This window comes from Trachurus trachurus (genome assembly GCF_905171665.1).
Source record: "Trachurus trachurus genome assembly, chromosome: 22".
In the NCBI taxonomy this organism is placed as follows: Eukaryota; Metazoa; Chordata; class Actinopteri; order Carangiformes; family Carangidae; genus Trachurus; species Trachurus trachurus.
Genome location: NC_139907.1, coordinates 9,893,441 through 9,912,919, shown reverse-complemented (window position 1 = coordinate 9,912,919; position 19,479 = coordinate 9,893,441). Strand labels below are relative to the sequence as shown.

The 19,479-nt window shown below is 39.7% G+C and overlaps 2 protein-coding genes across 3 annotated transcripts; one reads left to right on the top strand and one right to left on the bottom strand.

Annotated features, from left to right (window-relative positions):
- The first annotated feature begins 21 nt into the window (after positions 1-21).
- smc6 (structural maintenance of chromosomes 6) lies at positions 22-13,731 on the top strand. The gene is made up of 27 exons (XM_083998255.1): positions 22-155; positions 1,027-1,181; positions 1,267-1,378; positions 2,227-2,332; positions 2,413-2,549; positions 3,295-3,356; positions 3,518-3,598; positions 3,730-3,831; positions 4,259-4,378; positions 4,592-4,687; positions 4,860-5,006; positions 5,128-5,216; positions 5,305-5,475; positions 5,579-5,757; positions 6,281-6,482; positions 6,572-6,686; positions 6,796-6,956; positions 7,676-7,811; positions 8,022-8,102; positions 8,214-8,384; positions 9,266-9,403; positions 9,502-9,647; positions 11,058-11,183; positions 11,273-11,378; positions 12,187-12,339; positions 12,468-12,565; positions 13,602-13,731. The coding sequence occupies exons 2-27, from the start codon at positions 1,041-1,043 to the stop codon at positions 13,687-13,689; spliced, it is 3,264 nt and encodes a 1,087-aa protein (XP_083854381.1). The 5' UTR covers positions 22-155; positions 1,027-1,040; the 3' UTR covers positions 13,690-13,731.
- Positions 13,732-16,549: 2,818 nt separating this feature from the next.
- vsnl1b (visinin-like 1b) lies at positions 16,550-18,685 on the bottom strand (the record flags this gene model as incomplete). Of its 2 annotated transcripts, XM_083997896.1 has the most annotated exons (3): positions 16,550-16,803; positions 18,138-18,353; positions 18,524-18,685. In XM_083997896.1, the coding sequence occupies 3 exons, from the start codon at positions 18,683-18,685 to the stop codon at positions 16,606-16,608; spliced, it is 576 nt and encodes a 191-aa protein (XP_083854022.1). In that variant the 3' UTR covers positions 16,550-16,605. The 2 variants fall into 2 exon arrangements, with proteins under 2 accessions (XP_083854022.1, XP_083854023.1); XM_083997897.1 differs by lacking the exon at positions 18,138-18,353 and having other exon boundaries at positions 16,596-16,803.
- Positions 18,686-19,479: the final 794 nt, after the last annotated feature.

Sequence of the window (19,479 nt, the reverse complement as noted above, 5' to 3'; positions counted from 1 at the left end):
GAGCGTTAACGCTGTCACACCCACACGACTATCGCCGCTGCTGCTCGATTGAGTTCACATTGACAAAACAGTGTGACCAGGAAGTCAAGTCGATGCAGTGTCCCTCCGTGACCATGTCATTGTTGCAGGCTGCACACGCAGGCACTCGCACTATGGTAGGCCAAGCTTATCAGTCGTAATTGTTTATGATCCAATTAAATGTTAAAAGGTTTACCAGAAGTTTTGAAGGGTTTTGCTGTCACGTGTTGCTTTGAGTCAAAGGGCTGTAGGTACTGAGATCAAGAAGTGCATATAGAAACAACAATGTCACAATGTTTCCACTGTTTCTTAAATGCATCAGAAAATAAACAGAACAGGTGCAGTTTTTGTACTACAGGCTACAAATCCCCACCACCTGTTTGAGAGTCTACAGTTAGATAGACCTGTATTGCATCCATATGCATACATGCAAAACTCTTAAAATTTTAAAATAATAAAAATAAAAACACTTCTTAAACACAGTATAAATACAGAGAGTATACAGAAACACCAAAATTGGGTCAAATGTTAATGTTGCCGTCTTGCAAAACAACACTTGTTGCTGTTGCTGTGAGCTTGAGAGTGCAGCTTCCTGAAGAACAGACAAAAGACACGATTATCTCGCATGATCACTCTTTGGAAACCAGTTTTAGTGATTGCATTGCTATACGCAAGCAATGCAGTCACAAAATACAAACATCTACAAATATTACCATGCAGACGGCCTGACGTTAGGCTACATGTCTCAAAATAGTAAACTGCAACGGTTTCGAAAGCGTCCTTGGTTTTAAAAAGAGAAGGAACTTGAAGTGTTTGTTGAGGGGAAAGAGTGACAGGCATGATCAAAAGCTAGTACATTTGGCATAAATTAAAAAACTGACTGTCTAATAGTTAGAGAAACATCCATGCACAAGCTTTAAAAACTCAAATCTGCCTTTAGCAAAGATCAACGTCTGCCGAACAGTGAAGATGTCTGTTTCTGTTTCTTCCTGTTCATGTTGTTTGCAGTGACTCATCTCAAAATGAGTAAGAGGAAAGGAAAAGTGATCGGCGATGTCACAGCTGTCAAGAGCCGTCGAGTTACAGCTGTTTGCAGTGAAGACCTACCAGATGATAGAAACCGTCATGGATCGTCCTCCAGCAGCATCACTCACTCTAATACAGTGAGTAAACTCCCCCCATGAAACACTTGACTCTTTGTCATTACAGCTCATTAGTTGGTGTGTAATGTTTCTCTATCTATTTCAGGGGGACATCGGCCTCATTGAGAGCATCGCCCTCAAGAATTTCATGTGTCACCACTTCCTCAGTCCATTCCACTTTGGGCCCAATGTGAATTTCATCGTCGGCAACAATGGAAGTAAGATCTGCTGCTGACTTTGGCCTGTATGTTTAATACTAGCAGTGGATGGAGCTACTCACTTTAAATGAAGACAACTTTGTGCATCCATTCCCATTTGTTAAACAGGAGCTTTTGTCATTTACGTCACAGTTTAACTGTGTATTGGTCTGATGTCATGGTGCATAAAACTCAGCGGTTTCTACTGTTTTAGATGGATAATTAGAGTGATAGATGGGAGAAAGTGATACATCCCTTAAATATTATATTCATTATTGATTTATCTGCTGATAATTGTCTTGAATAATTGTATGACACCTGAAAAAAGGTTTAGAAAAATGCTTCCTAAAAGCACAGGTTTTATTGTTCAAGAAGTAACTCCCTATAAGTAAAAAATTTGGTAATATTTTTGCTTGAAAAATGACTTAATTGATAAATTATCAAGATAATTGCTGATTGCCTTTAGTTAAGACCAATTTTTTTGTATTAAATAACAAATCACTGCAGCTCATATCCCACTTTTTTTAGTCAGGAATAATTATATAAGAAGCAGTTGCATAACAGGAAGTTTACAATATAATATGCAACAAATAATTTGGTGTATAATAGAACTAGGCAACACGTGCAATTCATGTGTTGTCAAAAAATGTCTGTGCACAAACTCGTCTAATTTCCTGTTTGTCTGTTAGATGACAAAGGATTTGTTTATTCAGAGACAAGTGTTCCTCATCCGTCAGTGAAAGTGTGACTTGTATTTATTTGCATATTGTCTGTAGTTCCACCTGTGGACCCGCACTTCTCTATTATATGCTTTCCATGTAATTATCAAATCTCTCATCTCTCACTGTTTTTTCACTTTAACCTCTCAGGTGGAAAAAGTGCCATCCTGACGGCTCTGATTGTTGGCCTCGGTGGAAAGGCAACTGTCACCAACAGAGCAGTGTCGCTGAAGGAATTTGTGAAGATGGGGGAAAAGTAAGTCACAAGACTATGAAATGTTAAACCCAGGCAGTGGTAGAAAAACAGGCATTAAAACAGTTTACTCTGCTCCCCAGTACTGCAGATATAACAGTGAAGCTGAGAAACCGAGGACCGGATGCTTATAAAAAGGACGTCTACGGTGACAGCATCTCCATCGAGCATCGGATCTCAAGTGACGGATGTCGGACCTGCAAGCTCAAGAGCAAATCAGGTGACTTTCCCCGCGACTTACAGACTCTCTCCATCTCAGGCCCAGTCCGTCCCAGTCTTAATAAACCTTCCCTATATTTCAAATAATCCAGACACGTACATGGAGTGAGGACAAAACACGTCAGTCACCTCCCGGCGCTGTATACATTCTTTTCTCCCAGTCAGGAATTTTCCCCCTATAAACTTTCACACATGCATTTTATATGCATGGCACTGTTTCCCTATTTTGTACCATCTGTGTCTCGTGTTTACACTCACATCTGGACACATGTTTTTCATAAGTTATAAATGTCACTGAGTCATTTTGTAAAGAAAAGGAACCAGAACTGCATCTGTGAGAACGTTGGGTGATAGACACGGTGTTCGAGTTGATAAGTTTTCATTCAGTCATGGGTGGTCATGCTTCACTCTGCTGTTGTCCTTACCTTTTCCACTGTAATGTGCAGCTAAATATTGTTTTAATTAATCAATTCAATTATTAGATAATCCATCAGTTTCTTAATTGATCTTTTAGTTGTTTTGTCTTTAATGTGACAGAGACATTTGTTCCCTGTTTAAAAAGACTGTAACTGTTCATATTTCAGGAAACATTTGGCATTTTTATAAAAAAAAAAAAAAAAAAAAAAAAAAAAAAAGATATTTCAAATAGTTACCTGTTGATTTTAATCTAGTCTTTATTTAAGTTTTTCCACTGCTATAGTAATAAGTGGCATGCAGTCAATATTCCCCTCTGTCATGTACCTTAGGTCATCTTATTTCAAACAAGAAGGAGGAACTGACGGCCATTTTGGACCACTTTAATATCCAGGTACGTCCTCAGGTTATTCTTTTTCCTAAAATAATGTAACTTCTGGTGAACAACTTACTTTATTTTCTTACATGTTCAATGTAGGAATTATTTTTTGTCTGTTTCATACACAACCAATAACATTTCAAAGCCTCAGCAGGACTTTTGTTTGTGTTTTCCAGTTGGATAACCCAGTGTCCATCCTCAACCAAGAGATGAGTAAACAATTCCTGCATTCAAAAAGTGAATCAGACAAGTATAAGGTACTTCGCCACTATGTCTGTTATGGGCATTCAATTTCAAGATTACTGTAAATCTATTTAGAGATGCCACAGTGCCTGCATTTTTTTTCTTCAAGTATGTTTAAATAAACAGCTTTGTTTGTCATTCTCAGTTCTTTATGAAAGCGACTCTGCTGGAGCAGATGAAGAGGGACTACATCCATATCAAACACACTAAAACAGTCACACGACAGCAGGTTGAGAGACAAGAGGAGGTACTGTACTCAAGACACAAACCTCTCACATTTTATTTCTCACATCAAGTATTTTGATATGTTTCCAGTAATTCGCAGTTTCCTGACAGATTTTAATCAAATATAATATTTACTTGATTATTTACTTATTTTTTCAGTGGAGGTGGATTTTTTTAAATCAATACCCGGCTTTTTAAATTGTTTTCATACTTTTCATTGTGTGTGTGTGACTAACAGTAACTCAGCTTGTTTTATACAGTATATTTTCTTCTCTGTCTCTTCTATTTCTCTCTATCTCCTTATCCTCTTCCACTCCCTCCTTTGTACCCTTTGTTGTTAAAATTGCCAATAAAATGTGCTCGCTTGCTGACAATATGTTTGTCTGTTTTGATTTTGCAAAAAAGAAATTTTATTTAAAAGAAAAACAAACATTTCTGTCTGTTTGCAGTGTCTCAAGGACCTGAAGCAAGAGTTTCTACAGAAGAAAGAAAGGTATGAAAATTTGTCGTCCTTCAGCGAGATGAAAGACTCTTTGGAGATTCTGAAGAAAGCGATGGCTTGGTGTTTGGTAAGAAATACGTCATCACTAGTGCATGAAATAAACCAAAAAGTCAGAGTTTCTTTATAAGTTCTCATCGTTTCAGAAGGTATGAAAAGAAAAGAACACATTACCACATTATTTATCATTTCTATTCAGTACATAGTTTCCAATAAGTTCCTTCACTTGAACATGATCAAGGTGAATTTATTCATATCTTTTTTTTTAAATCAACACTTTCAGGTCAGAGACAAGGAGCAGTTGGTTCAACAGTTGGAGGAGGACATTGAAAAGGAGGATAATAATTACAAACACAAAGAAAACCTTCAGCTCTGTCAGGTGAGCCACAAGTGTCCCTCTTCTGTTGAATATACACAACTCTATTAATAAATGTTGGAGCTGTTTTCATGTTTACAGAGGTTGTTGTCCGATACAGAACACAGTCATTGATTTTACACGTTGTCTGTCTTTAAAGGTGCTGTCTTTGTTTTGTTGTGTCTCTCCCAAACAGACCAAGGTCATTCAAGTAGAGAAGAAGCTTCAATGCTTCAAAACAAGAGGTGACAGTCTGAGAGAGGAGCAAGAGTCTCTATCAGAAGAAAGTCTCAAGTTGAGGGAGCAAGTGAAGATCATCAGCAGAGCTTACAAGGAACAGGAGGTACTGGGAGGGAAATATGACGACTTAGCTCTGTGTCTGTGCTAAGATGTGTTTATTACTTCTGAAAACATTAAGTCTACATAAGTTATTTTGGTTACAGTGACATAATCTTTTCCCACAGCTTGTTTATTTTCGGGCTGTGAACAAACTCAGACAGTCACAGCAGGAGCAAAACCTTCTGCAGGAGAAAATTAACAAGGCAAAAACAAGGTAACAAAACCTCCAAGTGACGTCCTCACCCTCAGACGCACTAGTGCATTCAATATAATAATAAATTATATTTCTCACTGTATTATAGTGTAAGCTTGAGCAGCGATGGAGAGACAGAGTATACAAAACGACAGAAGACCTTGTCCACTGTGAAGGAGCAGCTTGCACAGCTGGAGGACAAGTGCACGGAGCTGAATGAAGAGATCAAGAAGAAACATCAGGCACTTTTCAAAGGAAAAGAGGAGCGGGACAAACTGAGGTACGAGAAAATGGTATTCCACACAAACAAAGTATAAAAAGGGTAAAATTAGTTGTTGTTTTTTTTACAAATCTAATGTTCAGACCCTGTTTGTATTCACTAGACTGGAAGAGAGAAATATCCAGGTTTCGTACGAGTCCAAGCTGAAGAGGAGGAATCAGCTCCTCGCCAGTCGATCTAACAAGCTGAAGCGGTTTGGAGATCATGTACCTGAGCTGCTCGGCTCCATTTCTGAGGCTTATTCTACAGGACGCTTTGTCAAGAAACCCATCGGCCCAATAGGTGACTTGTGTTTGGTTTAGTTTAGTTTTGACTTCCTCGCTTCATCATAAAAGGGATTTGGTGACACTTGAAGGAGCTGCTTGATAATTTAGGAAACACTCCCTTGTTTAGAGGCACAGTATATGAGAAGATGGCCACCGCTCCCATGTCTGTTCAGCAAGGATTGAGTTAGCTTAGCATGGCGTAAATGCAAGAAACAAGGGGAAACAGCTAGCCTGATTTTGTCTAAAACATTGGACATGATCTTTTTTCTTTTTCTTTTTTGCCTTTGTTGTTTTTGCACATATTTGTATCAGGCATGTAGGAGTTTTAACCCAAAAGAAGATTTTATCAACAGATAGCGGTATAGAAAATGAATGAATCAACAGATACATTTAATCATTTAATATCTGTCAAACTACTTTATTTGGAGTTTACTCATCAATTTATTTATTTATGTATGTTGGAAATCAAGTCATTCAAAACCGTTTGCAGTGAAATTGTGAGTAAAGTTAAATTATACTGTATATCTGTTTGCTCTCAGGTGCGTGCATCAGTTTGAGGGATCCCACCTTAGCTATAGCTGTGGAGTGCTGTCTGCGCAGCTTCATGAAAGCGTTCTGCTGTGACAACTACAGAGACGAGGCCGTCCTCCAGGAGCTCATGTCTCACTATTACCCAAAGGGCAACAGGCCGCAGATCATCGTCAGCCCTTTCTCTGAAAAAGTTTACAACATTCACGGACGGTCAGTAACAGCAGCAGCAGCATTTCAGAGTGCATGACTTTTTTCATGCTTTACAAATTCGTTTTTTTTCCTCCCCTGGTGTTTTATAGGAAAGCATCTCATCCAGAATTCCCGTCTGTACTCGACATATTCACAGCAACGAGTCCGATCATCATCAACTGCCTGATTGACATGAGAGGGATTGAATCGATTCTAATAATCAAAGTCAGTATCACACAAATGCAAGTTAATGCTGAATATTGCAGGTATGATTATTTTCACAGTCATAGAAATTGTTTTATCTTATTGCTATCTTACCTGTGTTTGGTTACAGGAGAAAGACAAAGCGAGGAAGATCATGCAGCACGGACGGCCGCCTAAAAACTGCCGCGAGGCGTTCACTGTCGAGGGAGATCAGGTTTATCCAAACCGTTATTACACCTCTGAGTTGACCATGGCCAAATACCTGGGCGGCGATCTTGAAAGTGAAATAAGGTAAATAAGATGTTTCTTACCAGCATCATTTACTATTTTTCAAAGGTCAAGACCTCTGTGACCTCACAAAACACATTTGATGATTATTATGGCACAATTTAAGTTGGTTGTTGAGTTCTAGTGCTGCTTACTTGGGTTTTTATGGGTTTATAAGTCGCTGCTGTTTGGGTTCTTTTGCGTTTGTTCTTTTTAATGTTTTTGCTTTTATCTCAAAGCACTTTTTAAACCCTTGTTTTAAAGGTGCATTGTATCAAAGGAATTATTATTGTGATAATATTAAAAAGTGTGATGAAAATGTACATTCAAATGGTCAAAGCTCAACTTTACTGTGACACTACTGTGTGATGTTCTGTAAAAACATTTGGCCATTATTCAGTGTTTTAGTCCTACATTACCTGATTTCTCCATTGAAAGCACACAAATGTGAGGTAGTAGTTGATTTTTTTTTGTATCCTCACCCTCCTTATTGCTATTGACACAATCTTATAAAGAGAACTTGGCCTTTTCCAATGTATAATTGATGACATTTGACGCTAACATATAGAGAAATACTCGAGCCTTAAGTGTTATATTTTTAGAGACTGCTCCTCCCTGATGTCAGATGGAGCTAACTGGAGTTTTTAAAGGAGGCTCACGATGTGGCTGTTCAATGTGAAACATTTACGACGGCGCGGACGTGGAGTCTCGAGTTGAGCTCAAGTTGATGTTTCCTGTCACAGCATGTTGGAGTCAGACCTGGAGAATCACCAGGCTCAGCTGTCCAGGTTTCAGCTCCACGTGACCTCTGTGACCGAGGACATCTCCAGAATGGAGAGCGAGCTGAACAGCACCATCATGACCCTGAAGAGGACCCTGGTCAGTGAAGCGTTGTTTCTCTTTCTATGTGCACCACAGTCTGTTTTAACTGCTGCTTGGTTTACATTTCACCCTTTGGATTTTTTTCTCTGTCTCCCTCCTGCTTTTTTCCTTACTTCCCTTTGTGCTCTGTGCAAGTGGAAACATTGATTATATTGATGCCGTGTCATCTCACAAATAGTTTCACTGTTTTCTTTGTTCTTAATGCAGGCCTCTGCCAATCAGGTCAAGGCAACAGTGACAGAGCTGGAGACAGCTGGAGAGGAGCAAATCGATGACATCAGCTCCTTGGTGACAGTTTAAATTTGTTTTTGTTTTTTTACCTTTTTAACACGGACATGAATCCTTCCATACATAGACATACTGTAAGTAAAGTCTAATGTCTTCACGTATTCCCTGCAGGAAGAAGTTGCCCGTGAGAACCAACACAAAATCGAGGCCGAGAAGCAAACTGTTGACGATGCAAAGAAAATGCTCGACGAACACCAAAAGATGGTTGAAGACATCGGCTGCGAGTACTCGTCAGTTAGAGACAGGATTGATCAGCTGTCTGAGGAAATGGAGCCACTGAAGGTGCAGTATCACACCGTTGTTTTACTTTGTTCAGAGGCTAAAAGAAAGAAATTTAGATATTTGCCAAAATCTCTGTGGTTCTGATGCTACTTCTGTTGTCTGATTTGACATAATTTTCATCTGTGAATCATTTAGATTTAAAGGGATACTTCATCATTTTGGCAAATTGACCCATTGCCATAATCCCTATAGTCATAGCTGTAGATTAGTTACCTTTAATTGTCGGTGCAAGCTATTTTTAGAACGGCGGAGCAGAGCCACGAGCTGCTCAGAGCTACGCTACAGAGGCTAATGGGATTTCTTTGTTTCCCTCATCAAACTCATCAAATACACAATCCAACAACTCCAAAATGCTCTGGTGGACAAGTTGTGACCTGCACATTCACCACGCTATGAGATAATAACGGAACGTTACGAGACAGAGTTGTTTTTGAGGTAAATGCAGACACTGCTTGCTGAAAAACTGTCCCTGAAGGCAACGCACATCAGCTGTTTTGCATGAATTTACCTCGAAAACAAGTCTGTCTCGTAACGTTCCGTTATTACTGTATCTCATAGTTCAGTTCAGTTCAGTTCATAGCGTGGCGAATGTGCAGGTCACAACTTGTCCACAAGAGGGAAAGCAAGAAATCCCGTGAGCCTCTGTAGCGTAGCTCTGAGCAGCTCGCGGCTCTGCTCCGCCGTTCTAAAAATAGATTGCACCGACAAATAAAGGTAACGAACCTACTATACCTACTGAAGGGATTATGGCAATGGGCCAAAATGTTGAATTATCCCTTTAAAGAGTTTTTATTTTGCTCCAAAGATCCAGTCTGTTTTTAAATCTCCAGAACTGGTGATGGTGAAATGATTTGTTATTGCATCATTTTGGCCCCGTAAAGGAAGAGCAGCTGAAACTGGAGGCCGAGTGCACGAAGCACGAACGAAACCTCAAGATTTTCGAGAGCAAACTCAAAGCTCATGAAGACAACATCCAGGCCATGAGGAGCGACCTCGCCCAAAGAGAAGAAGAGTTGGAGGTAACAAGAGTTCAACTATATCTGGTCAACAGATGATTTTTGTGCCACTAAAGCACTGTGGCTCTCACCAGTGAAAGTTACATCACATGTGTTGACAGGACTTCGTGGCCAAAGCCTCAAAGATCAGCCCTGAGCGGCAGCAGGTGACCGGCAGCACCAAGAGCGTCGACATGGAGATCACTCGTCTGAAGAAGAAGATGAAGGTGTACGAGAGCAGCCACGGCGAGCACGAACGGGTGGTCAGGTGAGAAATCACAAGCTTTCTGAAAACATCCGAGACAAAGTGTCGCCTCCTCACCTCAACCGCCCCTGTTTTAGTCGTTGTCGATGCAAAACACTTCTCAGAGACGGAGCTGCTTTGCTAATGGCTGAGTCTCTGGGCCACAGTTTCTCCATGAGCTGTTTGTCTCACTGCAAATGCAAATGTGCTCATAAAATACACATGTAGCTACTCAAGTTGATGGTGCTTGTGCATAATTTACTTACTGTTTCATTTTATGCTACTCTATACCTCTACCCTACAGCATTTTAGACAATATGAGTCTAATTCAACGGCCCTGCAGAAACCAGTAACCAGGGCGAAACCGGTTTTTGTTGAAGCTCCTTTAGAAAAGGTGCTGTAGCCACATTTATACCAATGAGAGACGGCTTAATAACAGAAAAGCCTCTCTGCATTACATCTTCCAAAATCATCATCAAGCTGAATACACACTTTCATAACACAGTTTCAACAAAAACTGAACATTATAACCTCGTTGAAGGAGGATTTATGACCAGACTTTTTTTTAAGACTGTTGTGCATTTTATGTTCTTTGATCAATAATATAAGTCATAGTATTACACTTGGGACCACCAGAGGCTTCATGATACAATATTATTTTGATACCTAAGTTACAATACAATATTATTGCCATTTTGCAATCATTTTACAATATCCTGGTTATTGCAATAAGACATTGATGCATTGTAATTATCTTTTTGCAACTACAAATTTTGTCTCGAAAGCAAAATTTTGTCAAGATCTTTTTTATCTATTAGGATGAAGTTCTCAGTTCTCAATTATTCTTGAGACAGACAGTCATAAAAAGTACTCGCATGTCAAAAACTTAAGTTTGCATTTGAAATTCACACAGTAAAAGATCAATACTTGGCATCTGTGAATCGATACAACGTTGTCATGCAAATATTGCAATACTGTGGTCAATTTCTTCGTCCCAACTGAGTGAAGTTTAAAATACTTTTTAAAATTTGTTATTCAGTGTTTTTATAGCATGGCCTTACAACTTATGCTCGATGTAAATGGTTTCTTCATTCACACAACCCAATATGACCTTTTTAAGGTTGCTAAGCTAACAGGCTAATGTAAATAATGGTAATAATGGTGCAGCTTCCCTCAGATTTTTCAGCTGTTTTCAGTAGGTTTCACTTTGCGTCACCACGTCAGACAAAAACTGTGCTTCTGTCCACTGAGGCTCAACTCGTCCAATGAAACTTCTCCTGCAACCGACAGCTTTTCCTACCGCATACCTCAATCCAATCTGCCCGTTGGCCATCGCTAAATCCTCCTCTGCCCTCATTTCACACGTGCACACTGAAGACTGAAGTGAGAAAAATATTTAGGGTATGCCAATCTCTTCTCTTCTGCCCTCATTAGGGAGTATGCTGAGGCCCTGGCTCTCTACAGGGAGAAAACCAACCAAGTGCGAGACCTGCGGCGGTTCATCGATCGACTCGATAACATCATGTCAGACAGGCAGAACAGATACAAAATAATGCGTAGGTAAATAACGGCCTTCAACATTTGAAAAGCTATTTTAATTGTCAAAAAAGAAAAATCTGCTTCTGTCTGACTCTTCCTCCCTCCGGCAGGTCTCTCTCGGTCAGATGCAAGTTATACTTCAACAACTTCCTGATAAAGATGAACTGCTGTGGCTCAATGATTTTCGATCACAACAATGAGACGCTGTCAATCTCGGTATGTCGACTCATCTCTTACTGTTTATGAAAAGCGGACACAGATAGTTAGTGCCTGTGTTTGTCTTACAGCAATTTTTTGTTAAGCATGATTGTTTTTCCCTTGTTTAATTCTGTAAATAGAATCTCTGAGATATTTAATTGATTTAATTAACAGAGTTTTAGTGAGCTATTTCAACACTATTAACTCTGTCTCATATTTTCTAAATGTTGTTTTATAAGAAGATATGTTTGTGGTTTGAAGAACCAAAAGCCATCTCCTCCCTCAGGCTTCTCTCTGGAGCTCTAGCAACAATAGATCAGAGAGCCAATCAGACAAGAGGAGGCTCTGAACCTCTCTTCTGATTGGCTGACTGTTTTGTGAATAACAGAAATCAAGCATACAGCAAAGTAATCAGAGAAACTGAATAACCCTGTTTTGTTCAATGGTGGGCGGGGCTTGGGGAGTCGACCAGTAGCAGCGACTGCTTTGGTGTGACATCACAAAGTTACAGAAGTCCTGACAACTTTTTTTTTTTTTAAAGCTAATTTTCTGAATACAGGCTGTGTGTTTTCTCTGTGGACTGAGGCTTTGATACCTAGATACCTGGAACCTAGACCGGCTTTATAATCAGAAAAGATATGTAAAAAAAATCTACTTTTATAGACAATGGTACCTTTAAATTTGCATCCTAGCGGTGAAAGGGTTTAAGACTCTGACCATGCACTTTACTCTGGTACTCTGGGACCTGCCGTTTTTCTAAATGTTTATGAAAAACAAAAACAAAACCCTGGTACCAATTTACAGCCTGTTGTGGTACTTGTAAAAGGTGAAGCCTCCGGGCCGGGAGGATGACGGTGTGAGTGACATGAGGTCGCTGTCTGGCGGTGAGCGCTCCTTCTCCACTGTTTGCTTCATGCTCTCCCTGTGGGAAATCACAGAGTCCCCCTTCAGATGCCTCGACGAGTTCGACGTCTACATGGTGAGCACACAACAACAAAACAGACATCAGACACACAGTTAATCTGCTCAGAGCCAAGAAGAGAAGCTGAGCAAAAGTTTGGCTCCGACTCACTTTGATTACCAAGTCCGCTTCATTTTTCCTGGCAGGATATGCACAATCGGAGAATTTCCCTGGATCTCCTCCTGGAGCTGTCAGAGCGGCAGCACCTCCGACAGTTCGTCTTCATCACTCCCATGACCACCAGGTGACGCTCTATCTAATGTTTCTCTTTGTTTACATGCTCTACTTCCCATATTAACCTTCTTTTTTTCCCAGGATGTTATTATTTTCACTGTGCAAAATTATCTATGTCCATTTTAATGTTCATGTGAGCATGATCACGACGCGTCAGTCATGGTTTTTACTCTAAATTACACAAGTGTGATCTGCAAAACTAAAACATTCAGTTCATGTTCTCTGAGAAAAGAAGTTCGTCCATTCATAAATTCAGGATTTTAAGAAAATAATGAATCTTTTTAACCATATCAGACAAAACATTTTTTTAAACTGAATATTTTTACATGCCTTTAAAGCAAGTTTGCCTCCACAAGATTAACTGAAAGTTTTTTTTAGTCCCCAATTATGAGCCATTATACAAATTATTATATTTTCATAAACCAAACAAAAAGAAATAGATAATAAGATATTAATTCATTCATTAATCCATCCCTCTAGTACTTTATTCTGTTTTTAAATCGTGTTTATTTTAGACTGAGCAGTGAATTGATTTTAAATAAGTAATAATAAACTTCATTCATTAATGTGTTTTCTTATCTGAATTAATTAATTTCATTATACTGAGTCTGGCTTTTAATAGTTTTCAGTTGCGTCATTTAATTAAGTGTTTATTTTTTAATTGAATAAAAAACATGGAAAATAGATATTGTTATATCTATTCAAGGGATGGAAAGAAGAACTTTTTCATTAAATTTACAGACTGATAAATTCGTGCAATCTTGGGAAAAATGAATTGTGTGCGTGACCTCACCAAAAAGCATTAATGAACTAACCTGTATATCCATCAGTGAAATTGCTTGTATAAATACAAAGGTGTGATGGTTCTGCAGTGCTCAGCTGTATTTTAATGTTTCTTTTTTTTTTTAAAGGTATAAAAAACATAAATATTCTTCAAATGCTGCCACTTCAGGTGCCAACTGTCCCTGTTTGTCTGAGGAACTTAATTCAACATGTGACTTATGTTCGATGACAAACTAAAGGAACCTGTGACTTGTGTTTTTCAGGAGTTTACCTAAAAGCAGACTCATCAAAATCCACCAGCTTCAAGATCCAGAGCGAAGCCGCGGTGAAACAGGTGATGAGGATGTTTGAGATGAGCTCCAGTGACTAAACATAATGATGTACATAAGGAATGTTCACCTGCACTATTACTGTATATTTCAGTATAACTGTATGTTAATGTCTATTGTGTATCTATGAGAACTATTAACCTTTTATTGTTGTTCTTTTCACTTTGAATCCTTTTTTGTATCACTGTTATTTTCACTTTGTTTTTTAATCATGACAGTTCTCCAGGTACTGCTACCTGGAGTTTTTTTTACTCAGTATTAATGTTCAGAATATTAATATTATATCATGGGCGCAGGGAGGCTGTGGAGACGCTTGTTGATCGTAGTGACTAAGGTCAGTTTGAGCAACCAGCAGCTTGTCACTAACTGTAACTGGGATGTCACAGAAACAGCACATTAAAAGAAAAAAACCTATATACCTAACGCACACAACATTGTGTGTCATGTTACAAAGCTCATACAGTATACCCTGTAACTTTTAAGATGAAATACTGTTGGAGTTCACCAGGCACTGACTGGTCTCATTGTCTTTTACACATTTTGGGTTTTTATGAAATTCAGTCAGCAGGTCTGGAATGATCTATTTCTGTTTTTGTTGTAATGCAACAAATGAACTGAACATATTAATTTTGTACTTCCAATGTCTATAATATGTGTAATATGATGCCCTGAAGATGTTTTTAAGAACTTGCTTTTTACCTCAAGGGTGTGGTTTAATCCATGAAACCAGGACTCTTCTCAATCTGTCAGTGTTATATATTTTACAGGCATTTTTTTCTGTATAATTTCCTCCTAATTACTGATCCAGCAGCTGTTCACAGCTGTTAACTGTAATTTCTGTGAAAAACTGTAACCACTGTTTTAGAATAAATCTTGAGCAGAAATCAAAGAATTTTCCTTTGGGTCGTAAGTGTCACATACACACACACGCACACACACTCACAGGTCTTTCCATCCATGTATTTCATTTATCCATCCATACAAAACAGCTCACATAGAAATGAAATCAAAAGCCGAGGCTGGTCTTCATTAGTTTTCATTAAGTGCTCCTGTCAGACTGTGTCTTTTGAAAAAAGCCTGTTGATGGTTTATTCATTTTAATCACTACAGAATTAAGTTTGGGTGCAACACATGCCACATGTATAAAAGAATACAGTCACTTGTATAATGATTTTTCATATTTGATATAAACATTTACTAGACAAAGAATCTGACATGGTGACTGGAGTGAAATGTATAAATAATAGAGACATTTTTAAAGCCGTGGTTGATTTCTCTGTTGTGTTATTGACAGAACGGTGAGAAGCTTCTGCCACCTCCACTATACTGTAAGTGGACTACAAGCAGACACTCAGTCCATGCTTGCATAGCCTAGAAATGGGGAAGCAAAACAGTTGAAAGAGAATTTCCGCATTAACCGTAGCCTACATCATCATCATCATCATCATCGTCATCATCATCATCATCATCATCATCAACCAGCTGCCGTCCCCGTCACCGAAATGCTCTTTCAAAAGCATCGTCATACACCTCTCCTGAGGGTTCTGCATCTTTAATGATCGCCGCAAACAGAATAAACTAGAAGATGAGACCGTTCAATAAAAAGTTTCTCATTACAAAAAAGTTTCAGGAATGCAGTGTGTCCAGTAAACATATAAGAGGCTTTTTCTTCCCCTGCCCTTCTTTTTTCTTTTTTTTTTCTTTTTTCTTTTTTTTGCTGTTTTGGAAGTGGAGCCACTTTCACAAGGTCCCCAGCCCAGAGAGTGAGCTCCCAGCATCATCATCATCAGGGTCAAAAGCCAAGACTGTACTCGTTTTGCAGTGCTCTTCGTTTCTGTAAACATGTTGATATGTACAGAGTTAAGTTATATTTAAGTCTAAATCAAAGAAGCAGCCTGAAAAAAGAAGCCAATTTGGGATTGTTGTGGGGAATAATGCATGAGTACTGCGCCTAATGACAGCGGCAATTTTTGGCCTCTCCTCCAGATTAAGTGGCAGCAGTACAAATTAAAATCAGAAGAGGGATGATGCTCCATAAATATATTGACTTTCATCCCAGAAGTCACTGAAGCAGGAAAAAAAACATAATACAATGTTTATGTGAAAGCGCTTCCTCGGTAATTAGCCAACTGCAACCCAAATACTACCTTTCAAAAACTCAAGTGTCACACATACACGTGTACCAAATGGAGGGAAGCATGCTCCCACATTACTGGAGGTGAACTAATGGTCTCATGAGTCACATACTGTACATCCCATGCAACAATACTAAATGGATTTTTGGAGGGTTTCTCTTTTATAACCACCTAAAGATGCAAAAGGTAAGAGATTATATTTTTTTTTGACACATAATATATGCATGCAAAGAACCTGCTCGTCTTGGTTCCACCGTGTGAAAACAGCAGGAAGCCAGGACAGGAGCCTCTCTATTCTCCAAGAGCTCAACAAGTCTGGATAGCAGAGACAGTTACAATTATCATAGGAATTATTGTTTTGTTACTAGTATGTAAAGCGTACAGTATTTGCAGCAGTGAACACTGGGGATCCTAAATACTGCAGGAACATAATTGAATGCAGTGCTCCACTGATATACAAGCTAGGGGTTGAAGGAGAATGTATGGGGGGGTTACTGTGCACAAATCACATTGGCATGTTTTGAAATAGAAATGTATGATATCTTATAGCTATATTTAAAATTATTCAGCATTTGACATTCTCATGCATACAACCACAAGAAGCGAGTCCATTGAAAAATAGTCCAAGCATTATTTTTTTTTCCTGTGGAAATGGCAGAGAACCTAATGAGACATTAAAACATGTGCTGCTGTCCAGAGTGTGTGGATTACCAGACGGGGGAGAGGAAGCGAGCGAAGAGGGGCGGGGAGGAAGAGGAGGAGGAGGAAGAAGAAGAAGAAGAAGAAGAGAGGGGGGCGGCGGCTCACTTCTGCATGTCACACTGCAACAGGAGCACGATGGACGGGTCGCTCTTCGCCGCCTCTTTGAACTCGTCCAACGAGATCTGGTCGTCGTTGTTCTTATCCATTTTGCTGAAGATCTTGTCCACCCTCTGCTCTGGTGTCAAACCGTCCTCGTTCATCTTCATCATGATCACAGTGCCCACCATTTTGTAGATCGCCTGTGGGTAGTGAGACGCAGTCAGAAATTAGCAGAGGATTGTGGTTCATTATGTAATCCAGCGGAGCCTACATGTGTTTGTGTGGATCAGTGATTTCCAACCAGGGTTGCTCGGACCCCAGGGGGCTATTTAGGCAGGGTTACCAGGGGCTGTGTGGAAAATGAAACTAATTAATTCAACTAAATAAACTTTGTGAAAATGAATTTCATATGTTTCTGTTGAGGGGGACAATAAACAAGCAAATTGGTGTGAGGCCGATTGTAAATCTAGCACAAAGGCTGAAAATAATGAGCCAGAAATAATTAGTGGTTATGGACAAACCGCAAAAATAGCAGAATTAATGGAATAAAATGTAGCTGTTAGGTGGCTGTGGGGTGGAGGCCACACAATATGATATAATCACGGTATTTACGTCATAGTATTGGAGGGTCTTTTGCAATATCCTGAGTATTGCATCACCATATTGTGTTACACTGTGATTAATTTCCTTTTTTCAACTGCACTTTATGTCCCAAAAGGCCTGAAATCACTTTTATTCTTGCAAAATGAGATCACAGAGAACACAGTCACAGAAACTGTTCTAGTACTAAAAACTTAAGTTCCCACACCCACATTTCTTTTTTTTTTGTCCTTTACATATGTTTGTGTTCTTGTTTTTTATTGTGTTGTGTTGCATTATCTTGTGTTGTATGTTGTGATTTGTGACGGCGGACGGCTGTGATCTTGTGTTGCTTTTCTGATGAGCTTGTCTTGTCGCAAAACGAAAATTAAAAATTAAAAAGAAAGTTTAAAAAAAAAAAAACGTAAGTTCCCAATGGCAGTTTACAACCCTATTGTTAGGTATTACTAACAAGTTTGCAACTGTTTGGTAAAAATACTGAATTAGCAAACAGTATGGATGCAAACTTGACCAAAACAACCTAAACACTGACAGTGCAATCTCTGTTGTGTATAATGTATAGTTTCTATAGTGTATTTGCAATATGGTGGCTGACATTAATGGAGGGTACTTGAGTCGATGTGAGAGAGCTGTGGGGGGAGTGGCAGGTTGGGAACCACTGATGTAGATGCACAGGAATAAAGCGCATGCAGGCCACATTTATCACTACAGGAACTGTCAATATGCTCCAATATCACGGAGACCTATCAGATTTACTACACTTATAGTGTTTCCAGAAATGGCCTCTAATGTAATTCAATACAACTGCAGTTCTGTCGTTATGAAACTGCGTCTGTACTCAGGGCACTGCAGGTGTGCAGGAGGCTGATAACAACCAAAAACAGAGCCAGTTCCCCTGATGAGCGAGGGCTTAATGACCGGATAATCCCCTCACCTCGATTATCTCCAGCATCTCCACTCTGGTGATTTTGCCGTCACCATCCAGGTCATACATGTTGAAGGCCCAGTTGAGTTTCTGCTCGAAGCTGCCGCGGGATGTGATGGACAGGGCGCAGATGAACTCTCGGAAATCGATGGTGCCGTCGCTGTTCTTGTCAAAGGTTCTGAAGGCGTGTTGTGCGAATTTCGACGCATCACCATAAGGGAAGAACTGCAAAAAATAAAAATAAAAAAACGTGGGAGAGAGGCGTTCAATAATTCAACCAAAGGGCTTTGAATAATAAAAAAAAAGAGAGAGAGGGTCTGTTGTGACAGCAGTGATGGCAGGACTTCTTTATAGAAGATAACTCAAAAGAGAGGATGTGGTTCACACACACAGACCTTGACATAAAGCTGCTGGAACTCCTCCAGGTTCAGCCTGCCAGTGGGGCAGTCTTTCAGGAAGCCTTTGTACCACTGCTTCAGCTCGTGCTCATTAAACTCTGTGCTCTTCACCAGATCCTCCATCACCTCTGGAGTCAGCTTGCTGTTCGTCTTTCCCATGGTTCCTGTGGTGCAAGAACACGTGAATAATGCATTTATCTATGCTTGAGCGATGGCAGCATGAACATCTCCAGTTTTGCAGCACAGAGAATAAAAGGGGGGAAAAAAATATCCACTTCAAACACGAGTTATGGGAGAGGGCGTGGATGTTTTTAATCATTTAATTTCTGTTTTGCCTGTTTTGGTGAGAGGGGCAAATGTCTCCCTGGTGCTCCCTGTTCTATTTCTGTCCCCCCTCCTCATCCCTTTCAGCCTGTTTGTGCCAGTCTGTGGCCCGGGTAGCTCTGACCTGGATCATCACTGTCAGAGCAGATCCAGTTCATCAAATGTTCGATCGCTGCTATCAAGTTTCCACTGCAAACACTGTCCTATAACCTGACAATGACAACAAAGCCTGTGCTGGGTTGTAAAGAGGGGCACCGCTGCAGCAAATCCAGAGACCTGAGTATGGACACTGCACAGACATAACACACACACACAGACACGGGGGGGCTCTGTAATCTGGATCAGTAGGGGAATATAGCTTATAACATACTGGTCTGTATGTAATATAGTGTTTAAGCCAGTTGTGGGCCAATCCACAGACCAATCTGCCTGGATTAGGTCCTTATCCACACTGACGGCTCCAAGTTGAACAACCGCACCAGAGCAGCCCTGTCAGAAGATGCATGAATTATTGACTCCTGATGTGGGAAATGACTTAAACTGGGAAGGATTGCGTCAACTCCTCCTTTCATAATTTAACAAATGAGACAGCAGGATATTCTTTGCATGTATGTGAACACAGGCCATTG